The sequence below is a fragment of the Onychostruthus taczanowskii genome, unplaced genomic scaffold (genome assembly GCF_017590055.1).
Source record: "Onychostruthus taczanowskii isolate IOZ18803 unplaced genomic scaffold, ASM1759005v1 scaffold15, whole genome shotgun sequence".
NCBI classification, from domain to species: Eukaryota; Metazoa; Chordata; class Aves; order Passeriformes; family Passeridae; genus Onychostruthus; species Onychostruthus taczanowskii.
Genome location: NW_024498685.1, coordinates 3,156,639 through 3,180,711, shown reverse-complemented (window position 1 = coordinate 3,180,711; position 24,073 = coordinate 3,156,639). Strand labels below are relative to the sequence as shown.

At 40.6% G+C, this 24,073-nt stretch overlaps 1 protein-coding gene across 2 annotated transcripts in view; it reads right to left on the bottom strand.

The window, feature by feature from the left end:
• Positions 1 to 8,438: 8,438 nt before the first annotated feature.
• The window catches only part of PKP2 (plakophilin 2), a 38,481-nt gene continuing 22,846 nt past the window's right edge, over positions 8,439 to 24,073 (bottom strand). For both annotated transcript variants that reach the window (XM_041398768.1, XM_041398770.1), the window contains exons 7-13: positions 18,742 to 18,859; positions 17,034 to 17,195; positions 16,452 to 16,625; positions 15,723 to 15,876; positions 14,030 to 14,219; positions 12,611 to 12,698; positions 8,439 to 11,047 (exon numbers count right to left, since the gene is read on the bottom strand). In XM_041398768.1, the coding sequence (XP_041254702.1) occupies positions 10,979 to 11,047; positions 12,611 to 12,698; positions 14,030 to 14,219; positions 15,723 to 15,876; positions 16,452 to 16,625; positions 17,034 to 17,195; positions 18,742 to 18,859 (955 nt within the window). In that variant the 3' untranslated portion in view covers positions 8,439 to 10,978. The remainder of the gene's footprint in view (positions 11,048 to 12,610; positions 12,699 to 14,029; positions 14,220 to 15,722; positions 15,877 to 16,451; positions 16,626 to 17,033; positions 17,196 to 18,741; positions 18,860 to 24,073) is intronic.

Genomic DNA, 24,073 nt, shown 5'->3' with positions numbered 1-24,073 from the left:
GTTCAACAGCTATCAAAAGCAATTTACCAGAAAGCAGCAAAATAAAACACTTTATCTGAAACAGGTGCTTTCAATTAATGTCACTATATATATATATATATATATATATATATATATATATATATATACACAAAAAAAAAAAAAACCAGGTGCTCTCAATTAATGTCTCTATATATATATATATATATATATATATATATATATATATATACACAAAATAAAAAGCAACATTAACAACAACAACAAGCAACAAACTACCACATCAATGCTTTGCTGAGGAAGTGGCTTGGATTGTCCCTGGAAAATGATCTGAGGTGGATATTTGAAGGAATGGAGCTGTGTCCCTATGTGTGTGAGGTGGAAAAGGTGAGGTTAGCTCAGCCCTTGTAGCTGATGCCAGAGCAAACTGCTTGTTTTGAAGGGCACCCTGCTCATAGAGATTTCACTGATGCCCAGAGGCTTTTATTGATCTGACAGGTGAGCAACAATCAGCAGAATACCTTTGGGTGTGGGAATGTAGTAAACTCCTCAAGAACAGGTAAAACTTGTTGTTCTTTCCCTGCAGTACATTCTGAACCATAGCACTTATACAGAGAATGAAGTTTAAGCACTCTGTTCAGGCTGATATTTCCTTTTACTTTTGTACTTTGTAAGCAGAGGCTCAGATGTGCAATATTAAACGGGAGTTCTGCACATAAGTGGCATTGTAAACTTTTTTCTTAAAGTGCTTGCATGCTTTAGGAATAAAAATTCAAATTTTTATATGCAACTCGTGATGGCAACTAGGCTTCTTAAGGCTTCAGACATCCTGAAAGGAAGAATCCATGCTTAAGTTTTCTCTTATGACAAGGTTTTTGATGGTTTCTAAACTACTTAATTCAGCTTACTCAGTGCCTTGTGTCTGGACTCAGTCCCTGGGCTCTCAGGGCAGCTTGCATCTCGGGTTTGTAAGGACAGGACTAACTCCTCTAGTAGTAATTACTGCTGATTAATTTATATATATTTTAAAGAACTTCAGCTGAGGCTGGTCAGTACAGCAGAGTTGCTGAGACCTGGGGATTTTAGCAGATAACCCTTCATTTTTACATCAACTAAGGAGGAAGTGCAGGATTTATCTTGTGAACAAACCCTCTCCAACTTTATTGCTGCTGTTAGAATAGCAGATTGCTGCAGCATTCTGCCTTGGAGGCATAACAAGTAAATTATTTCAGTATGAAGTTCTTTCATGCGATTTTGGGCTCTTCCCTCCTAAGTTATGATGTCTTTTCCTTTCTCTTTGTTCAGCATTTACTAAATGACAGATACAGTACTAACTTCACCCATCCATTAACTGCTCTCCACTGGTGTGTCCCAGGTCTTTCTCCATTCTCCTTACTTAAGTAGGAACCAGGTTTAAAAATATGCTCTAAATAGCTTTAAAAATATGCTCTCAGTCTCCCTGGGCACTTTAACACATTGCTTGTTTTTATCTAGGTTCCCAGGTGAACTAGGACCTCTAACTCGGGCTGTTGAAAAAAATAAATTCAGTAGTATAAAACCTATTTCTAAGTTATCATATTTATTACAAAAGAAGCTCCAAAATTTCAAACAGTACTTTTTTATTCTTCTCCACTTTACCCCTAATTTTAGTGTCTCTTTAAGAAAAGAAAAGAAAAAAAAAAATGGAGACCCATATACGAAAATGAATCTGTAATTTGAGACTTTAATGATAACTTCTAATATTTACACTCAAAATGCTCATTAAAACTAACGTGGCAACTTTAATGAGAAAAATGAGTTCCACATTATGTAAATATTTGCACTGGTGGACCAAGATTTGAATTTATCTGGATTATAGCTGGTGAAAACAGCTAAAAAACAAGGTCAAGTTTCCTCCTTGTGTCTGAGACTTTTTTCACAGCTGACTGGGTTGCCCACTCATCAGCTGGGCAAGACCCAACATCCTTTAAGTCATCTCTGAAGGTGGGTGTGACTGCTGCTTTATGGGGCTCACATATAAACTCCTGATCAGGGAGCTGATTAAAGGAATTTCCAGGGCTGGCCTGCTCTGGCTGATGGTGACTATTCCAGCTGTTATGTGAGAGCTCTACTGAAAGGAGAGCATAAAATGATAAAAAGTACGGTGAAGGAAGCTGTCACCATTATTAAAAATCAAAGCTCAACCAAAAGTACAGCAAATTCTGAAAAGAGATGTGGGGAAGCTCTCTTAGAGTGGTGATTTTAAGACACACTTCAAAAAAGTCTCTAAGCAGCTGGTTTGTCTCTCAAACTTGTGTTTTTCATTTCAGGTATGGGTTATATGAAATTTTTTGGAGGCAGAACTGATGGCTTGATTAGAACAGCAACAGCATAGAAGTACAGAAGCATTCAAAACTTGTGAAAAATTTATCTGCTTTGCTGTGAAACTGAGCTTTGTGCTGGGGAATGAGAAAGGGATGAAGCGAACATTTTGTTCTGGTGTCACTGGCCAATCCCAGTTAATGCTAATTTTAGCTGGAACTAATGTTGCCCTGCCTGCTTCATGTAGCTGGGCAGGGCCACTTAGACTTTGAATTCCCCACCAGGGGATGAGTTTGCTTTCAAGGGGAAAATATTTACCAGTCCCAGTTAAAGTTACCTCAAAGATTTTTTTTTCTATCCCCATAAGCCTAAACTGGTTTCACTTTAAGACAAGAAGTTTTAAAACCCTAAAGAAATTGTACTAAAGGGGAGCAACTGGAGCTGTAGCCACTTGCACTGTGCACAGAATAGGAAATATTGAGTTGCCAGGCTGCTTTTTTCTTGCCAAGTCTTCCAAAGTGGTAGGAATGGAGCATCTCTGACCTCTCTGCATTGCTGTTTCTAGCATGGCATCACTGTGCTGGTAAGAAGTTTTTTCCTGATGCCAAACCTGATCTCCCACACCTCAGCATGGTGCTGTTGCCCTGTTGCCCCTTGCTTCACCATAGTGGAATAAATTTGGTTCTGTGATCTCTGGGGCTTAGATGCAAGTATTTGTAGGTTACTTTAAAAGTACAGTCCAATGAGCATGAAAAATTTTAAAAGAGTCTAAATGCTTGTGCTGCTTTATTTCTGGGGAAGAATATGAGTTATAGCTTCAGTCATGGAAATCCTTTAACAGAATTGGAAAATCCAAGGTGTTGTGATTTAATATTTCTTTTTTACAGCTTGAAGTTTTACCACATCATTGTTTATACCAAACTACAAGCTCAGCTTTCACAGAAAATATGCATCTTGCTCATCACCAAATCATCCTCCTCACCATCAAAAGCCCTTAGAGTAAGGGAGCCGTTTATGGGGACAGATGTCTCATATCAGCAGACTTAAAAAGAAATACTCCAAACAGACTTTGTAGTGCACACAGTAACCAGACAAATGCAAAGAACTGCACAGCACAGGTGTGAGAAAGCTTATCTGTCTCCTTATCTGTAAATTACAAGGGTCAGAGATTTTGAAGGTTTGAAACAGTCATAGCAGGAAGGAGCAGATGGCAAATGATGCAGTCTGGGAACAGTCTGCTAAATTCAGCCATGGGTGACAGCGAGTGCAGGTGAGTGACCTGTTGTCAGGAAGAAACAGAAGAGTGCAGGGCTGTCAAATACCAATTTACTCAGAAATGCTGGAGCTGGGCTGTTTCCACCAACCATTGGGCTACAGTTTCTGAGAAATATGTGTGGGCACTTAGAGGGCTCCAACAACTGGAATAATATTACTGAAGATGCTTCCCATCAAAGCTCTTTAGGGAATAATGAATAATAAATGAGCACAAGACCTTAGGCATGGCTCTCTTTTCCCTTCAGAACTTACTTTCCATGTGAATGAAGTTCCAGTGAGCAAGGCTGAATCTCCTGATGAATCCTGTGCAGCCCTGGAAGCCGCCACTCTATCAGCACAGCTACTGTTGAAATGAAGGACTCAAAGTGATGTATATGACTTTGTTTTGGAAAGAAAATCCTCAAGCCACACCTGAAACATCTTTTGTTTTGAGACCTTCCTTTCCCTCAACCCTGTTGGGAATTTCCTGTGTCTGAGGTTTTGGGTTTTATGGAGGTAAGCAAAGTGTTACTCTGACTTCACTGCTAAATGTACAGGAGATGGAACTGACTTTGATGTGGGAGCAGAGAGGGGACTGCTGGATTATTTCTGGTCTCAGCTTTGTCACCTTCAGAGGCTGTCTCCTAAGGCAGAGCAAAACCAGTTTGTATTTTGTAGCATGCATGCACGTTTCAGCATGCCTCTTGTACACAGGGCATCCCAAAAAAACAGTAACTGATTTATCTTGGAAGAGGCTGGGGAAGAATTGTATTTTTCTTAGTTTAGGTGGAGAGTTATTGTTACAGCCCAGAAAGAATGTTGGCAAGATCTTCACAGAAACTCTCCTCTTCTTTTCCTCCTTCTTACCCTGAGAAAGCAATCGTTAAATGGCATGCATGGAAAAATTAAACTGTCCCCTTCCAAAAAGGGGACTCTGCTTAAAGGACAACAGCATAAGCCAGTGTAAACTATGGGCTATTTCCTGTCCTTTTGGTGATGCTGTCAGCAGTCAGGAGGGTGTCTTCTTGCCCAAACCACAGGGTCATGAGCATTTAACAAGAATTTCATGTTTTACTAGAATTTTGGTAAAATATTTTTCAGGCTTGAGATGTTACACTGGTTTTTAATTTTATTTTTACTTTGTGTCTACTGAGAAAAAAAAAATTCTATCCAAGATCTTACTGCCTGAGTGCAGGACTGGAAACAGTGACAGAGCAAAATATGTGTCTACCAGAGGTGGTTGGTTTGAGCACATGAGAGATCAGGGACCACTGTCCAGGGCTACACCTTCATTACCTTGGTTTTCTTTCCTGTTGGCAATCAGCTCACTGCTGTTTGCTCACTTTAATGGCTTTTCTCTCTCTTTTTTTTTAATGCCTATTTAACAAATCTATATCTGTAGCCACTACAGTGGATGTGAAGAACATGAGGTTGCTTTGTAAAACACAGGTTTTATGAAGTGCCATTTTAGTGTCTTTCGGATAAACTAAATAGCTCCTCTTTTGTAGGTGAGCATATTATAGACTGTAGAATTCATTGTGGCCTATTTATTATCCATAATAATCCTCACAATAAGTTAATTACAGCCCTGAGGTAATGGTGAATTTGTCCACTTCTCTGCAAACAGCAGAAAATAAGTGATGTGATCAGGAAATCTGTCCTTGGAGGATGGGTAATTCATGCTGTGTACTCAGGAGGAATTCTTTCAAAAGCCTCTGCTCCAGTCTTTCATACCAGAAGACAATCTTCCCTCCATCTCTTTGTGTCATTTCAACTGTGCCAAATCTTCTCCAATAACACTTCTGCAAGAACATTACTGCTATCCAAGACACCAGTTTTTGACTTCCAGGTTTTACGTAATTTCAGGTCAAATAGTAGTACCACTAAAACAAAACAAAACACAAAAACCGACTACAATGCTGTTGCAAATATTGATTTGTAGATTCTCCTCTTTATCACCATGTATATATGTCATCAGACCTGAGCTTCTCATACCAGCCTCCCTTCATGTTAAAAACTCCTACCTTTTGTCCATATGCTTTTAAAATAACAAATATTATCCTATTATATAAAGAATATTTCAAGGCTAAGTGTATCATATGTTTAGAGCACTTCTTTTTCCCAGCATCTGGAAAGAAAAAACTCCTTAAGAATCCCTATTTTAATTTTCAGAAAGACATAATACCTCCCCAGCTCTCACTGCAGTATCCTGTGTGCTGCTGTGTTGTAACCGCAGTGCAAAGGTTGCTGAGCTTCTCCAGCCTTTAGGAGCTGTGCAGGGTTTAAACTCATACACAGTTTGTAATGAGGCTAAGCCCAATGTCCAGAGTTTTGAGTAAAAACTCAAGCCTGCTCATGTATCCTATGGCACAACATGCTTTCCAGGCAGAGTTCAACACTGATACTACAACATTACTGATTTATTTTGTTGTTATTCCAAACACAGATATTCTGCCTGCAACCCATTTTCTTATGGCCTTCATGGCCTTCAGAAAGTTTCTGAACTTTTTGAAAGATTTTATCCTTCTTTGCCTATCACTATTATTTTTCTGTGGCTCAGACATGGCTATTTCCCTTTCTGATGAAAACACAGTAAGGAGTATTTTTGAGGGCCAAAAAATGCCTTAAAATTTCTCAAGACCTTAAGTCTCTTACTGAAGTTGCAGGAGGACCCAGATGTTTAAGTACAGCCAAGGTAGTAGTGGTGTAAAGAAGAGCAGGGTGGGGATTTTGGGGACCCAGCTCCTTTCAAGGTGTGAGTGGTGATAGTTTGATTCATGGTCAAACTACAGCTGATAACAAATTAGAGTGTACAAAACACAGGCATAGGTAAGAGAGGGCCTTGTGCAGATTTGGAGGGAATATGTGGTCAGCACTGGAAAAAAATGCCTGATGGTGAGCACTGGATTTGCAGTGTGTCCCTGTTTCTCTGTGCTGCTCTGTGGCCATGGGCTTGTTCAGAAGCCCCTGATCCCCTGGGGGAATTTGCAGTATTGGCTCTAAATTGTAGCTGCTAAGAACATGCCTGCTTCCTCTTTTCTGTATCTGTGCATGTTTAGGCTGGTCTGAGAGAGGACTAAAAGAAGATACAAATAAGAGAATGGGAGATTAGGTTGAATAAATGGAACATTGTTAAAGACATGTTAAGTTTCTAAACTTGAATTATTTACAGTCACATTAGGTATGGCACTGTAAGATACAGCTGAAGTAAGGATGCAGGCAAATTATAATTCCTGATAAGCCTAGAATGCCTCTAATGTGTATTTTAGGATGTTTTTAGCTCTGAACACATGAAATAAGACAAAATTAGTTTATTTCCCCTTCATATGCAAACCTATTAATATATCCAAAGTAAGCCTGCAGAGAAAGGCAAACCCCTGATCTGTGTACAGTGTCTGCACTGAAGCCCTTTTTGTCTTTGGAGTATTTGAGCAAATCTCTCTGCTGGGTTTCTAGTGGGCTGTGCAACATCTACACCAATATTCCAGGCATAACTCACATGGTTGCACCAGTATCTGATGTTTCAGGGCTTGTCCTTGGTGTGCTGTGATGCTGAGCTCAAATATGCATTTCCTCCAGTCTGATTGCTGTTTCCAGATCTTTGTCTCCTATCAGATCATGCCTTAAGGTCACCTTATCTTCCCCATGGGATAGGTCTGGAGCATGAGTCAGGAATGCAAACTGAGGTTTTAATCAGCAGCACTTCAAGTAAAGGAATGGAAGAGCAGCTGCTGCAGTTGGAATAGCTTGGGAAGCACCAGTTCTCAACCCTTTGCATGGTTTGTTCATGATTCACTGTGTGACTGCTCATCAGGCCAGCTCCAGAAGCATCCCCCAGGAGGGCTCTGAATAGCCTCTGTTGGGCTTTTTGGCCCTGCAAACTAAAGCTAGGAAAATGTTGATGCTCCTGTCAGGCTGGAACCTAAGGGCTAAGCATGGGAACAAACAAAAAACCAACCAAACAGGCAGCCTGACTGCCCTCAGCTTCCATGGGCTGCCTTTGGAGCACGGATTGCCAGGGGTGCACTGGGGTTCTTGTGTGTGGCTTTTGATGGTGCCAGCTCATTTCACCTGAAGTTCTTTTATGGGCCCAGAAGGGCAGGTTGAACCTCTCTTAATAGATAGCATGTACTTTCTCTAAAGAAAAAGCCCCATTAAAAAAACCCAAACCCTGTGCCCATGCACAATATAATGCAATTATTTTACACAATTTAATTCTACTTAGGAAGCAAGGGAGAAGAAAAAGCACTAATGTTTAAGAGCAGTAACAGCAGAAAATAAGGTAGAAGGATGAAATGAGGAAAGGCATGACTGATTCTCTGGTAATGTTTATAATCTACTCCAAAATTATCTGTACTATTTAAGATTTTCTACAAAAACAATTCTGTGAAAGGTGGTAGCACTGGGTTGTGGTTAGGACACAACACAAGAGCACCTGGGGTAAGTTGCTTGTTCAGCCAAAAACTCTTTGGGCACTGCTCAGCATGTTTAAATTCAAGGTTTCCAATCTCCTCTCAGGAACAGAGCAAGTGAGAATGTTCTATTTCTCAGGTCCAAGACTATGGTGAGGCTGATTTAATTATTTTTTAGGTCTCCAGTGGCCCATGGTGAAGTTTAGTGGAAAATACCAATTAAAGAGAAGTGAAAACAGCAGATTGTGGGTGGTTTGACAGGTCAGCAAAACTGGACAAAGAAATTATTTTCAGGAGGCCTCTGATGCCAACAGGAGCATTACACAGCTTGCCTTCAGTAACACTGTGCTATTGCAGGAAAGTCTCAGTCTCCATACCTAGATTTAATTGAAAAATGAGTTTGCCCTCTGGAAGGAAGGTCTAAGGCTTAAAAATACATTTGCTGCATCCCAGCCAAGTAGGTTCACTAATAACAAAAAGACCAAAGACAGATTTTTTGCATTAGAGAAAGCACTTTATTATTTCTCTGCTTTGTTTTCTTTGGAGTCCTGCTGAAATGTTTTTGATTGCATACAAGTAGGAGATCAGTTGTAATAAGGCGTGTCTCATGTTTCTCGTGTTGCTGCCAAGTCTGAGATAATTCTTTGTGACTTTTGAACACTGCTTTGATTTTAAAGGGGCACTATCATACATTCATTTTGGTTGAAAAAAAACCTTTAAAATCACTGCATCAATGGAAACAACCCAAAAATTCTGCATTTCCTTTTTAAGGACATCTTACTGAGAGGTACACGTATATTTAAAAGTACCCAACACTATTGCTTCTTTTGTTTCTTAAATAGCATGTGAGTTTAATAAAAATAAATGCATGAGCATTTCTAAAATGATCTTTTTCATTTCAGTTCTTCATTCCTATGCTACTCTGTATTCAGGTTTACTATTTCTGTGTTAATTTTGCCTACCACTTCTTTTGGGCAATAAAAGGAGACTTGTCCAGGTCTGCTGGTATTCATTCTTTCATGCCACAAGCAGACTTACTTGGGTTAACAACTGAGAAGAGAAAGTTGGATTTTAATTGTCTGTTTTCTATCATATTTGAAAAAGTTATAAAAACAATTCCCTCAACATGCGGGGCTGTAAGTTCCCTTTCCCGGTGTTGTTTTTGGACCTGCAGTATTTTGAATATGACATCCTACAAAAAATAATAGTATTTTTAAAACCTCCTACTGGAGTGCATTTGATTTGAGTTATTCAAAGCAAATGTGGAGGACTAACAGCTCTCTGAAAATGATCAGTGACAGGAAAGCAGTGTTGTTTGCTTCCCTCCCTGGGGCACATTGTGTCCTGTGTGCACGTGTGGGACTTTCTGGGACTTCCTGGAGAACTGTGGGCATCTGCCAGCAGAATTTAGCTCCCAGATATCCAGAACTATGTTTGGACACGGTGCAGTGGTACAACCCACTGGTTCTAAATTTCTGATAGGAGCCAGACCTTTTAGCCAGGAATGTTGAAATGAAGAGGGTTGGTGACCTCCCCTGTGAGGTCCCTACTCCAAGGATTTTGCATCTCCTTCTGGACAAGAGCAGCTGTTCAGCAGTGAGGGCACAGGATGGGCTCTGTTGGAGTAGCAGGGCTTGAAAATACACATGGCAAAATATCCATTGCCATAAAGGTAGCTCACTTCCCCTGATTTCAGAGAAATAATGCCAGCTCACATCTGCTGATAACCCCGTATTTATATAAGAATTTCTTGCTGGTTTAATGGACAGTCTAACCCCCGGGTTTGTGGGTTTTTTTGAGAAAAAACTGACTTACTAAATGTAGTAGATGGGTTTTTTTAAGTGCTTCTTTACCATCTTGAGCATCATATAATGAAAACCTGAGCCTTCAGGTCCTCAGGAATTTTTTTCCCTCCTATTACCTATTCCCACTTGTGCAGGCACAGTCCCAAAGTTATCACATTGCATGTAATTGCTGTAGGGAGGATGATCATTTCAAGTAAGAGAATATGAAGCAGGATCAGGTGAATTCCTGAATCAGCACAGAGCCCAGCCTCTTGTGTGTGTCTCTTACTTCAAAAATAAAGGCAAGACTCCACTCCCTTTATTATATATAGATTATCAACAGAATTGTTTTGAAATTGCCATTTTCTTAAAATAATCACTGAAACACCCAAAAATAATTTCTCCACCAACTAGCAAAGAATGATGAGCTTAAGTTCAGCCCAAAGTGTCTGAAACACAGTGCCTTAAACCTGGTGGTTCTAGTTAAATTCCTTTCTGGTCACGGTTGTAAAATACAACAGCCATGTGAGGGAGGATGAGAAGAGCAAGGGATGGCGAGATCTATGTAAAATCAGTTTTGCTGCTGTTGCTGATGAAATCTCAGAGGAAAGAGGCTTAAGAACCAGTGGGCCCATGAAAACAAGCAATACAAAAATAGCAATTTTAACTTCATTGGTGCTTTTATAATTCATGTAGTGAAACAGCTTCTTGAGCATACTGATAGAGTCTGGATATTCTTGTTCAGCTGTGCGAAGAAACAAAAGAGTGAAAAATGACTAAATTCTGGGCAGTGCACTTGATGCTTACCTACTGTAGAAAACTTTTGGTATAAAACAGTCTGAAAAGAATTTGCTGCCCACCAGCATTTCAAACTTCTCTGTACAGAACAAAGGCAGTCATCTGGAGCTTTGACTCATGGTGAACCTGGATGAAACTTGACATCAGACATCCTGGAGAATCCGTCTTTGATTATTCTTGTATTGACATTTGTATTGAGGTTGATATACTGGTATTGCTGTCAATATACTTGTATTGATGTTGATATACTTGAATTGATGTTGTCAGTGACAATGAGGTGATTAGGATTAAAAACTCAAAAAAGCTACTCTCTGGCCACTCAAGTCTTTATAGAAAATCAGCTCCTTTTTTTCTGAGTTACTTTGTGGGTCATGATGGTGACACCAGCCCTGTGAAGATGGTTACACTGGCTGCTGTATGATCTTGTTTTCCCTGGTGTAATGCTCTGGTTCAATCTCTCAGTGAGTTGTAGGCTTTTGTGGTCCGGCTGTTGATGAAATCTGCCTTCTTGAAGTCAGCCTGTGGAATGGAAGAAACAGAACAGTTCATTATCTTCAGCGCTGGTTCTGCAAGGGAAGGGTGGGTCCAGTGCCTAAAAGCTGGATAAGGAGCCATGGCAGGGGTCTAGGAAGGGTCTTGAGCAGTCACAGAGACAGAACAGGCAGCGCTGGTTTAGTCCAGGATAGATGGGAGGATAACTGGAATTGCTGAACTCCCTCCACTGTCTGTTCTTCCTCCTCAGCTCTACAGACTCCTAACTTTTAGGTGACTAACTAATAGCTGAAATGAACCTAGCTGAGATTAACCTAGTTGAAATTAACCCTGTCAGAACAAAAAACACAGGGCAATGCCAAAATGACTCAGGATTTTATCAATTTTATTTGATCAAGTGATTTCTATGGCTTATTAGACTAAAGTTTCAAAACTGAAACTAAAGTTTCAAAACTGTCTGGCCATTAGGTGGTTCTGAAGTTTTCAGTGTCATACCTGGTGTCTCTAGGGGGCCTGATTTGCATAGGAAGAGCAAATAATCAGCATTTTTGAAAATGCTGACAAATGTGTCCTATAGTCCTTCCTGAACTACCAGTAAATTATAAAATTCATGCCATCAGGGATATTGCTGATGGTATGGTAAATTTATTGTATGGTAAATTCAGGAATGCAGTTGTAAAAAGCCAGAGACAACTAGTTAAGAATTTATATGGCACAATAGCCTTATTCTGGAACACAGATGTCTGGTTTGTGGGGCCGTACCTGTTAAGTGTGATGCAACACTGTTAAAGTTTATGCTAAGAAAGTTTTTTGGAGCAAATTTCAACCAAAAAATACAAAGAGAAACAGCTGAATAACAAATGCTAACAGCTTGCTTGAGAACTTGGAACAGTTTTAGTTTATAGGGAATTTGAAGTGACAAATTCTGAACAGCAAACACACAAGGATTGAAATCAGATTGAGATGCAGGGTGAAGGTAGGTAGGTGGAAGTTAACTCAGCTGAGGGTTGAAAAAGCAGGCACAGAGCTTTAAAAAAACCAAACTGGTTTGTGGCAGACCCATGCTGGCCATTTTTTGTTTGATCTGACTATGGCAGTAAACGTTTGCCAACACCTTTCCCAGGGACTGGGTTTTGTGTGACTGTACCCGACTCCTGGGCTGGCAGGCTGTGCAAACAAGGAGAACAGAGCAGCCCTGCTTTTAGAGCAGGAAGCTGCCTCGCCCTGCCCTTGGTTTTGCTGCCACCGTGGTTCTCTGTGCCAGGCTGTTCAGCCAGTGTGGATGGGCACCTGCTCTGCGTCACCTCCCACCCGCTGACACTCCTGGCAGGCAGCAGCAACAACGCTTTCATCAGCTTTGCCAGTGGATGTAAAACCACAGAGGGAGAGAATGTGAACACAGGGGAGCAAAAATGGAGGCCATGCATTACTTACACAGGCTTATGTACAAGTAAATAAGAAAACCAAATTCAGGGACCACTTGAATCCTATCATAGGTTGATTCTTAAATGTACAGGAGTGGTAAGGGCCCCAGAGGACAAATGAAAGGGTTCTAGGTCTGAAGGAAAGATTGTTTTTCTTTGTGCTTACCTTTTTGTAGGCACTGTGGAGATCGGTGTGTAGCCACAGGGAGTAGAGGAGGACTGAAGCAGCCCTGCTGGCTTTGCTGAACATATTGCTGCCATTTTGCAAAAAGAATGATAAAACAAATTTAAATTCTCACATCATAATCATGGTGCATGTACAGACCTCAGCAAACATAATCTCATAGCATTTGTTTTATCTCTCTTTACTTCTAAGTGCTGGTTTGCCACCCTTTAGGTATTGTAAAGTTTCAGGCTGTCCTTATTACTGAAACACATGAAACATGACTCCCTGTTCCACCTATTCTTCAAATTTAGGGAGAAATCAAGTGCTCTGTAGCCTACATCTTACAGTAACTCTCATATTGTGCATTCTCAGCTGAGGAAAATAACCTCAGCACAACAACCATTTATAAGAATCTTTCCAGTAGGTAAAATCTCTTGTTAGTTAGATGGGATTTAAATTATTCAGGTCCTCATGAGGCCTTCTTTACTGAGATTGATTTCCTCTTTCATTTTTCAAAGAGAGAGAGCAAGGCAAATGGAATAATTACTCATATTTTTAAAACATTAATTATCTTTGGAGTAAATATTGATTGCATTTGTTTACATATTAAAGAATGATTAAATTTTGAATCTGTTCTCTAAAACACCAATATGTTATTTTTAAGTGCAGATCTATAGGTTCCATAAAATGTATCCCTGCACTTTATTGCTAAAATTAATCAGGGTTGTGTTACAATGAACAGGAAAGACATTTTGGGTACACATGAGATCTGATGATCAGTCACTACTTATATATCAGAATACAGGTAATGTGGTGCAGTTATCTTCTGAGGAATTATTTAAAATGCTGGAACCTGGTGAGTTTAGCTATGGATGGGAGAGCTGTGCTAAGAGATCTTTCTGTATTTCCCAATCAGTGCAATTCTATTCACATCCCTTGTTTGGGCTGTCCTGCACCTTGAGATGAAATGTTTTTTCCCCCTGAGAGGCAGAGGCTGCAGTTTCTCTTTTACCTGGGGACAGAGTGAGGCTTGTGGAGTCCCTTACTATCGGATTTGCAAGGTGCCCCTGAGCAGAAAGAATGATGAAGAGGACTCCATGATATCAGAATGCTAATTAATTACTTTATTATACTGTATTATTCTATACTATATCACACTACATCTAAAGTAAAACTGTACAAGCACTCAACTGAATAAAATCTTGTGACTGTCTCTTGGCCAACAGTCTGGACACGTGCTTGGCCCAGATATGCCAGGGAAACCAAACACCATCACTTTGGGTAAGCAATCTCCATGTTGCATTCTACCCTAGCACAACACAAGAGCAGCAAATGAAACAAGAATCCTTTTGTTCATTCTTTTCCCTGCTTCTTTCACTGCTTCTCTCAAGTTCAGAGAATGTGAATGCCACAGCTTACCTGTCATTGATGCTGATGGCAATGAGCTTGGGCAGGCCGTGGGTGCTGAGGAGCAGCCGGGCGTTGTGCGAGCTGCCCTGGGTCAGGTTGAACAGGGTGTAGCAGATGGATGCTGTGGTTTCACAGGCCACCTCAGAGCCTGGCACACTCTCGGGCAGCACTGACACCAGGTCGGGCAGGACTTCTCTGGCTGCAAGGTGGGAGAGAGACAAGCACTTCCATTACTAACAGGAGCAGGTTCACCTTATTCCTCCTGTTCTCCCTCAGCAGGGAGCTGTGTGCTCCCACCACGCACTCACGGCTTCCGACCTGCATTACATCCCCACAATCCAGGTGAAGCTGCACCCACACTACACTGGACAGCCTGTACCTTGCCTCATACACAGTCCATTAATAGCTCATGTGCTGGACTGAACTCACCAGGCATGTGCCAGCTGCAGGCTGCCACTTTCCTGCTAGACATGTTTTATATTAAATTTATCTCCATTTGATATAGAGGTTCATTTTGCTTGATAAATTTGGATAAATGTAGGTTCATTTTGTTTGATAAATTTAGTCCCTTATAATCTAGAAAAGAGTGTGCCCTCTCAAATGTTTTCCTTTGGCCAAAGTTGTTCTTTTTGGAATTTGACCTGAATTCACACATGCTTTCAGTCAATCAAAAAGAAAATCTTTTGACAAAGAAAAGGTTCACCTGAAATTCCCCCAGTCCTCTCTATTGTGGGTAAAACAGGAACAATTGTGAATGTGCAAGATGAAGCACCTGCCCCCAAAGCTTTGTGCTACTCTGTCTTTCCCATACTCTCATAAATTATTTTTCCCTGATGACATCCCAACTTCTTATCAGTTTAATTTCTTCTCTTTCGGGGGATTCACCACCTGTAATTGTTAACACCACATGGATTACCCCTTTGAAATAAGCCCAACAACATGTTATAAGATTTGCATTGATAGGGAATGTTCTCTAAGGTTCAACAAGGCCCAGGAGAATGTTCTGCAGAATTCTGGAGGGTAATCTGTCCCATGAGCTATCTTTATACCTGGAATTTCCCCTTTCACCCTTGGTGGGAACACAAAAAAATGACAACAAATTATATGAACACATTTTATCCTGTCAGTAGGAAAAAGTCTTAAATACACAATAAATTGAAATGAGAATACTCAGAATAGAAATGGCTTTATTTAGAAATGAGATAATTTAAATGAATTAACTATTTTCCTATAGCATCTTATAGCTTTTTCCATTATTAAAAAAAATTTGCAGGAAAACTGTGTGGGCTGCAAACTTCTAAAGCTTTGTGTCTAATAAGAGAGAGTCTGATCTTTGCTAGAAGAATTAGAGATGTTCTGTGATTTCTTGCAAAACATTATGCAGCTGTGGCAGCACAGAACTCGGCAATCACCTTCCTTTACCCTATTTTGAGCAGAAGAAAAACTCCCTCTCCAAATCTGTGTAGAATTTACTTCAATTATGTATTTTTGAAAGTAACACCAAAGTATCTGAAGAGAAATACCCAATAGAGTGAAAGTTTGTTTAGGAAAAATTTTTATTTTAAGCCCCGTACAGTGACTGCAAGTATCTGGTGAAAAATCTACTAAACTCACAGATCAGGGCTTTTTCGAGCATGTCTTTCTTTCAAAGCAGGAAAGTTTGGTGTGAAGAGAGCAGAGCAAGCTCTCAGTGTTTGCTCACCTATGTCATTTTGCAGGGAGGTGTTTCGGGACAGGTTCCTGAGCAGGGACACCGCTGTCCTCTTCACCGCGGGGTGGCTGACGTGCAGCATGGCGCGGACGCTCGGGAGCCCGTTCGCCTTCTGAACGACAGTGCGGGCCACTGCGAACGGCATCTGTGCAGAGAGAGCCCTTCTGTGTCACTGCCCAAGGCAGAGCCCCAGAGAAAGTCACACACTGCCAGCTCTCTGCACCAGTTTATGCATATTTCAAATAGTTTTAAGCCAAAGTTACATATGAGTTGCAACTGGAAAGGGAGGTGATAAAAGAGAAGTTGCAAGCCCTCTTTCTGCCAGGTGCTCTTTGGCTAGTTCCTCAGACAGGTATCATTAATTTCTTCAACACAAAAGTGATCTGCTGTTGTGTCAGAGCCCTCCTCTCTCCACAGGACTGTCTTCCACAAAATGACTTTTTTAGTGCTTTTAACATCTGGTCATCCCTCAGAGTGTGATGAATTAGCAAACTCCACCCATGGAGCTGTACACAGAGGGAGCAGAAGCAGACCCCATTATCTGCCAAGCAAGGAAAAGCTGCACTGCTGGTTATGACTTTCCATTCAATGTTCCTCATTTTCCTTCACCATGTCAGTGAGCCAGTGACTTGTCAGTGCTTATTTGAGCTCAGGCAGCCCTGAACTCTATGCATTCACATAAAGAACTAAATGAAAAGAAAAGGAAAAAAGCTCACTTACTGGTCCGGTGCCAGCTGTGAGGTTCTGGAGAGCTCCCAGGGATGCTTCCTGGGTGTAGTTTCTGGTACTCTTTGCTATTAAGGAGAGGTATATCCTAATCAGTGTAGAATGCCAGAGTGATTCAACACCTTTGGGATTGCTCTTTTCCTCAGGAAGCGGGGTGTCCTGCTGCTTCTAAACATGTCAACACATCAAGCCTTTAGACACAGTCATTCTATAGCTTAATGCACCACAAGCTGAACTATCCATTTTGTAACTCTGCATGACCAGGTTATTTGGAGACTGTCAAGCTCTGAGCTCAAATAATAATGTGCAAAATGTCAGAATTTAATGATAGTAGCTAGTCCATCCAGTGGAGTATTCCTCAACTAATAAAACATTTGTTATGTCATGCCATCAGCAGCAGCTAAATTAGAGAATTGGTGTCAAGAAAGACTATCAATAACTTTGCATTTTTGGGGCAAGAATGTGTCACCCTACCAGATAGATCAATAACAGACTGTTAATTAGATTACAGCCTTATTCTTCAGAGTTTGCTACAAGTTATTAACCAAATGAGATGTAACTAATCATGTACTTTACCTCTTTTACTTTTCTGCTCCGTGTTCCAAAACAGCCTGGTGTTTTATCATTGTTAGAAATATTTCTTCTTTGTACATATATACTCTGGGCATAGCTCTCTGGGAGCTCTATCTCTAGCTGGTAGGAAAGATTGTGAAGAATGCACACACAATTCTCTGTGGCCTAAAATAACAAAAGAATAGAAATTGAAAGCTTTGGCATGTGTTGAAGGGACATGTACAGACACGGGAAGAGATTTCATTTTTGGATCTTCAGTAACTGACTGCAGAGTTTCTAATGCCTCATGGAAGAGCTGGGCTTCATGCCAGTGATCCACCACACTGCCTTTACAGTGAGAAATGAAACATGCCCTGGGAGGTTCCCGAGCCCAGCGGGCAGCTGGCACATGGGGCTGCATTGGGAGAGGGGTCCGTGCCTGTTGGAAATGGTCCTGGGATTTCAGAATTCTTGAACTGTGCCTGGGAATTGTTTGGGCAAGCGCTGCTTGACACAGAAATGTGCCAAGAAATGTTTAAGGGCTTAGGAGTAAAGATGATCATGTACACACCTCACCATAGCATCAGCAAGAGGAAAGCTTTTTATCTTCCCAAGGAGGAAGCATTTTTCTGTGGTGGAATGCTTTTTAAAAGAAGACATTCCTTCCTGAACGTGGCTAAGGTCAGGTCTGCAATTTCTGAGTGATGAGTCTAGTGGCAAAGAGCTTTGTTACCAGTTGCTCCTCTTTTGAAAATCAAAGGAATGAGTGGTTTTAAGACAAAATGCAGCAGGGAGCTACTGGCACACGTGTAATGTGCTGGATTCTCCCTGAAGCTAATGGCACTGGATACAGGGAGATGGGGAGGCTCAAGTAGCTAATCCTAGAGCTATAAATGTGCAGTAATTAGCACTGCACAGCACAGGTTATGGCAGGCCCACCAGAAGTGCCTTACAGGCTGCAGCTAATGTCAGTGACAGCTGCTCTTCCCACCCAGTGCACCCAGCTGAAAGACAAGCCTCTGCTCCAAGAATCTGTTTTCAGGGTTCACCTGCACTCAGTGGGGGGAGGAAGAGTGAGAGAAACTGGCACCTGGAGGTGTCCATGTCCTTGTAGTTACTGGCTTAGGCTTAGGCAGCAAGGAAAAGAAGTGCAGTATTTTTTGGTTTTCTTTGTTGTTTTTTTTTTTTTTTTTCTAAAAAAAACCTAGGAAAATTAGTTCTATTCTAAATGATGCAAGCTCCTTAATCACACTGCCACTCAAAGGGATTTAGGTTCTTAATTTCCTAAGGGGTATGTAGCATTAAATACATAGGAGAGCAGCAATGAATATACAGGAGAGTAACCAGATTAATTTTTTAAGCTTCTAGCTAGCTAGCACCCTGAGACAACCAAAAAGGCAACATCTGACTCTTTCATGTTCCAGCATTTCTGAAAACTGTGATTTTATCTCACTTAAAAAAAACCAAACCACAGAAGGTTCTGCCTTTCTCTCTAGAGATTCTAAAAATGTTTTCCCAGTGCTGAGTTATACTATTCTTTTAGGTTGCAGGATAAAAATACTTCAAAAAGCTTCTTACTGGACTTTCACCTTTGGTGGCAGTTTTAAAAGCCCTGGAAATAAGTTTTGCAATTGCATCACAGCTGTTTCTGGACATTGGTTTCTAAACAACAACAGGAAAATGTTCACTTGAAAATTTCCCCTAGGAAAACACTTTTCATCTCAAAGAGTACCTTGTCATTGGGCTCATGGTCTGCAATAGCTCCTTGGATATAATACACAAGAGAATCAATCAAGCCCTCACATTCTCTCATCTTCTTCCTTCCTTCTGGGCCAGCAGAGCTCATGTTTCTGTGCAGGAGAGAATATGTTGGGGAGAAGAGATTTAGCCAAAGGTATTTTCTTGTGCTCCTCTGACAAACTTTTCCAGCCAAAACTTAGATACTGAAGTTCAGGTTGACTGCTTCTTTTCTTCAGAGGTGTAAGACAACCTGAGCCTCTTCTAGATAAAACTTTCACTCCCAGAGAAAAACATATACTCCAGGGAAACAAACCACTGTGTCTGGATGGGTAAGGTGAGATCTGACTCAAATTTTCATTTCAAAGTTGAGTCAATCCTTTTTAAGCAGTCAAAAAAAAAAACCAAAAAAACCCCAAAAAACCCCCAAAACCAAAACTTGGACTTGTTTTCCCTATTCCATTTTCAGCTATAATTTTAATATTTAGGATGGTGAAAATATCAGAGGAGAGATGCCTGTAAAAATTTCCATGCACACAGATGTCCTTTAGAATGAATTTACTTACACCAGGCTGGTTCTTGATCCAAGATGACCCATCAACAGACACATGGCCTGAGAGTTTCAGCAGCATCTCCACATCCACATGTAAAGACCCACCCTTTGCCTGCCTTTCAAGTAACATTTGCTGGACTTTGTAGTAAACCAAGTACAACTTACAAGTGAATTACAAAACTGATTTAAAAATCTTGAAAAACCAAACACATACTTGATGCTTGAAGCCACTTGGCTCTAAACAAGCTACTGATTTCCTTGGAAGAAACAACACTTACACGTTTGGGGTATAATTATCTTTACAACTCAGCAAAGTCTGAATTATGGAATACACTTGGCTCTAAACAAGCTACTGATTTCCTTGGAAGAAACAACACTTACACATTTGGGGTATAATTATCTTTACAAATTTCAGCAAAGTCTGAATTATGGAATTCTAGAATTATAAATCCAGGTCTTACTTTTTTTTTACTCCTGCAGCTCTGCTGGACAAAGGACTGCACATTCAAGTTTCTTTGTTTGAAATAACATTAAATATTAGCCAATGTCAATCTTAGCATCCATCAAAACACAGAGGGACATGTTCCTTTAGATAGTTTCAGGTTGCTTATTTTCCATGCTTACTTTGCCCACTAAGAATTACAATATTTACAATTTTATTAACAACAAAGCCAGTCAGGTTTAAGCTTTCCTGTGGCCTATGATTGTAAAATAAATGTAGCATTTTATACACTGTCATTTTATTTCTAATAACTTTTTTTTTTCCTCTGGGAAGTACATGTTCAGGTTACATACTAAGCATTGTAATTACAATTTTACTTTAGGTCATGATGTTAACGATGCCTCTATTTATGAGTTCATTTATTCTCTCATGGAATTATATATCACAGAATCAATATTCAGATCCCACAACATGGCCTGCTATAGAAATCCCTTTGGAATTTAATTTTACCTATATGTGTCACATTCAAGGCATGTCACCCTTTCCTATGTTTATGCTGACAGAAGGGTACACATTACAGCCCTCCTGGTACATAGCAAAAATAGTTTCTGGGGCACACACACTAAAAATACTGTTAAAGATAAGTGTGGAATTTCTCTTGCCAAAGACACTTCAGCTGATGTAGTGTTTGGTTTTGTCCCACGTATTCTAAAATCCCTTAAACTTTTTACAACTGATCCTGCTGAATGCTTATGCAGGGAGAGGCCATGCCCTGACTTTGCTGTCAGCATCAACAGAGTAAAGAGCTTTTCTAGCTCAGGAGGCAGAGAAGAGCCTGAATTAGGGGCACTGTCCTGTTCTGCAAGGGAAATGAATTCCTGGGCTCTGTTTCATTAAGAAGTTGATGCTCATCCAGAGACAGGTATCACTGTGTGTCCCTGTGCACACCTGTACGCACGTGGCTACTCCGTTCTCCCCCTTTCCCTGTTTCCTTGGCATGACATTGTGGACTGGGAAGGGAAGAACTCCTGCTCTCCCACTCCTCCAAACACTGCTGTAACCACCTCACTCAAAACAGGGTCAGACAAGAGCATTTCAAGCAAAACCTCAGCTGACAACTTAAATCTGTTTGCTGATTGAAGCTTGAGAAATTCCAGGAGGTAAAAATATAATTTGATTTGTTAAAAAAAAAAAAATTTGAGAAGTGTCAGAGAAATGTAAATTTAAATATATATATTTATATAAAATATTTAAATATATGTTTTTTTAAACAATGGAGACATTTTGCTTAGTGAATTTAAAAACTGACTTCATCTTGGCTTCCTAAGATTTGAGGTTCCTGACAAGTGAAATGCCACCCTCTGAGCTCGGGAGCTGGGCTTTGTTGTCGTGGAGTTCCAGGAGGCCCTGAAATACCCAGTGCTTGGGAAGTGAGGAGAGCCCAGCCTTAGGGAGACTGCCACTTGTGGGGATCCTCTCCTCTAAATGACTCAGAACTTACCATTTGGCAGCACCCACTCATGAAAAATCCCTGACTTTGGGCATGCTTGGCTGTGCCAATCCTGGTGGCACGCTCAAACTGTGCCATTTGCTGACCTGTCTGCACACCTCATTTATCTCATCTTGCATTTGCTGCTCCTGTCCCCTCCTGCACATGTGCGTGGTGCAGCTGTGTCTGTAATCGAAGTAGCTCTTTGCCCACAGTCCTGGGGGGAGGATCAGCTAATTTCCTGTTGGGAAATGTTATTTTGATCCAGAGTTGTGAGGTAAATACAAAGACATTCGACTCAGTTAAACCAAGGGTGACTTTGAAGGAAACAGAATGATGATAATAAATGTTGAATTAGTTGATAAATGGCAGCAAATGAAAGGGATACTCCCTCTGAGCCAACACTGAGTCATACACTGACTGTTGGAAAAGGTTCTTGAACTGCTGTGAATTGTCCACGTAACTGATAAGAAGGAGGATTTTGCTCCTGGGACTCGTTCTGCTAAAACTGGTAATATGAATTTAATGCAATTACCAGACAGCATTTTGGGAAATTCTATTCCCTTCATGCCTTGCACAGTTCAAAAATTCACCAAGGAGGTAAAGGTATCTGGGATCCAGTTGATAACTAGATGTGCCAGGCTTCAAGCTGCTTGTTGGAAGCAAAAAATTCCTTTCAGGAATTGGGGGAGCAGATAAACTGAAGAGGAGGCAAGAGGAGATAAGAATGGATGGAAATAAACTTAAAGGAATGGCAATGCTGTGCAAGAGGCCTTGGTTCAAAGACTTATTATCATCAGTCACTTGTTTTACATTCTCTCTTAGAAGCTGCCACTGTGAGTCCAAGCTTTTCAACTCATGGGGAGAGCTTTGGCTTAACTTCTCTCCAGAGTAAATGGAAGCAGATGTTTCTGCAGCCTCCTGGGTTGCAATGACACAATTTCCTCCAAACACAGCTTCCCACTGTCCTTGTGGGTCACTGTGTAATTCACAAGGAGCTCAGACAGGAGCTGGGACAGACAAACTGTGAAAAATAATAATGGAAAAGGAAGGATGACTTTAATTTTACTGGGTGAGAAGAGAGAGGTTAGCTGACTATACTGGAAATAGTTGTCTAGAAAGTTTTGAAAAACTAGAATACACAGGGGCACAGGATGCTTCAGTTACAGGGCAGTTAAAAAGGAAGGCTCTGTAGTGAAGTACAGCAGCTTCAGCACTTAAATTAAATGTTTTGCAGGGGAAAATGTGATAACTGTGTATAAATTCAGGAAAGTTCAGCATTGCAGAAGTTCTGGGAAAAGGTATTTCAAGACAAAAGTGGCACCAGTTCATTATCGTCTTTCAAGGTGATCCAACAGCCTTCCACTAAGCCTTCCTTGCAGAGGAAAAGTCATGTCAGAGGTTCACTTCTATATATAGGTAATATTCAAAACCATGCATTCTACATGCTGCTGAGATCTTATCCTCTCAGACTCCTCTGAATGTGGGGAAATATCTTGAAGATTTTTATCCTTTGTATTGGAACTAGAAGGAGAACTTTTATGTGTAAGACTTTCAGGCCAAGAAATTACCTTTAAAATCCTACAGGACTTGTCTACAAATGTCTGTAACACTCCTCTAGATAGTTTAATACACCAGTTTTACTTGTTCAGCTTATTGTCAGGCATCCAGTGAAGTCTGTTGATTTGGCTTACTCCATGGGTCCAAGCAGAGTTCATTTTATCATATTTCACAACCAAACAACACTATTACTTATTTTAACTGCCAATTCAGAATTCCGTGGTTTACACAGCTTCTTTTTACTACATAAAGCTTGTGACCTGTGGTTTCTGTAAAGCTCTGCTTCTCACAGGGTCTTAAGACAAAATGCAGACCTAGAGAATGGGATTAACAAATCCTTCTAACGTCAGACTTCCTTATCAGTGACTGCATGCACCGGCACAGGCGCCGAGATTCAGGACCCCACAATACTTCTGGCAACAGCTGGGGACTGGTCTGGTCATGCTCTCATTCCAGGGCTTGGAAGTACCTGCAATATTATCTGCTAGACGTGGATTCACTTTTCCTGCTGCTGTTTTCTCAAAAAGGATGAAGGAAGCTTTAATTTATAATCTGGTAATGGCGTGGTGCAGTGCATATACCCCCCCAAGTGCTAGGGATGGGTTTGGGCTGTGGCTGTCCCTTTCAGTTAACAGTTGTATGGAAATTTTTGAAAAGAAATTCTGGCATTCTCCTGTAACTAAGCACAGTACTATGCATAATGTATTGCACTTCAAAGTACTATTTTTACCCTCTAATAGGAGCTGCAGGCTATAGACTTTATCATCACGCCCAACAAACATGTTAGCATCACAAAAGGGAAGACTAATTACAGATTTATATTCTGGCAAATAAGTAGACTCTTTAAACATATTCATAAGTAACATCATTCCCTCAGTGTGCACTTTCATTACTCCATGTTGTGCTCTTCTTTTCATTGATGCAGAGATTTTTTTGTTTCCCTAATACATAAGGAAGGAATACTTTTAGTGACCTAATCTGGGAGTTCAGTAAATTTCCAGAGAAGAGATGCAAACTGATTAATCTTAAAGATCTCAGCTATTTAGCCTGTACAAATAGGCAAGCCTCATTGAAAACTATTCTGTGCTAGAAAGTATGTGGCAACCCTGCAGATCACCTTCACCTGGGAGTTTTCAAGCCCTTCTTTTCTATTTCTAATTTTCAGTGTTGAAGCTCATAAAAATGAGGACTAGAATGTGGATATAATATTTTAAAAATAGGTAAAGTATCCTTAAGCACCTACATAAGGGCAGTTTTAGAGACTTTTAATTAAGGCTGGAGGG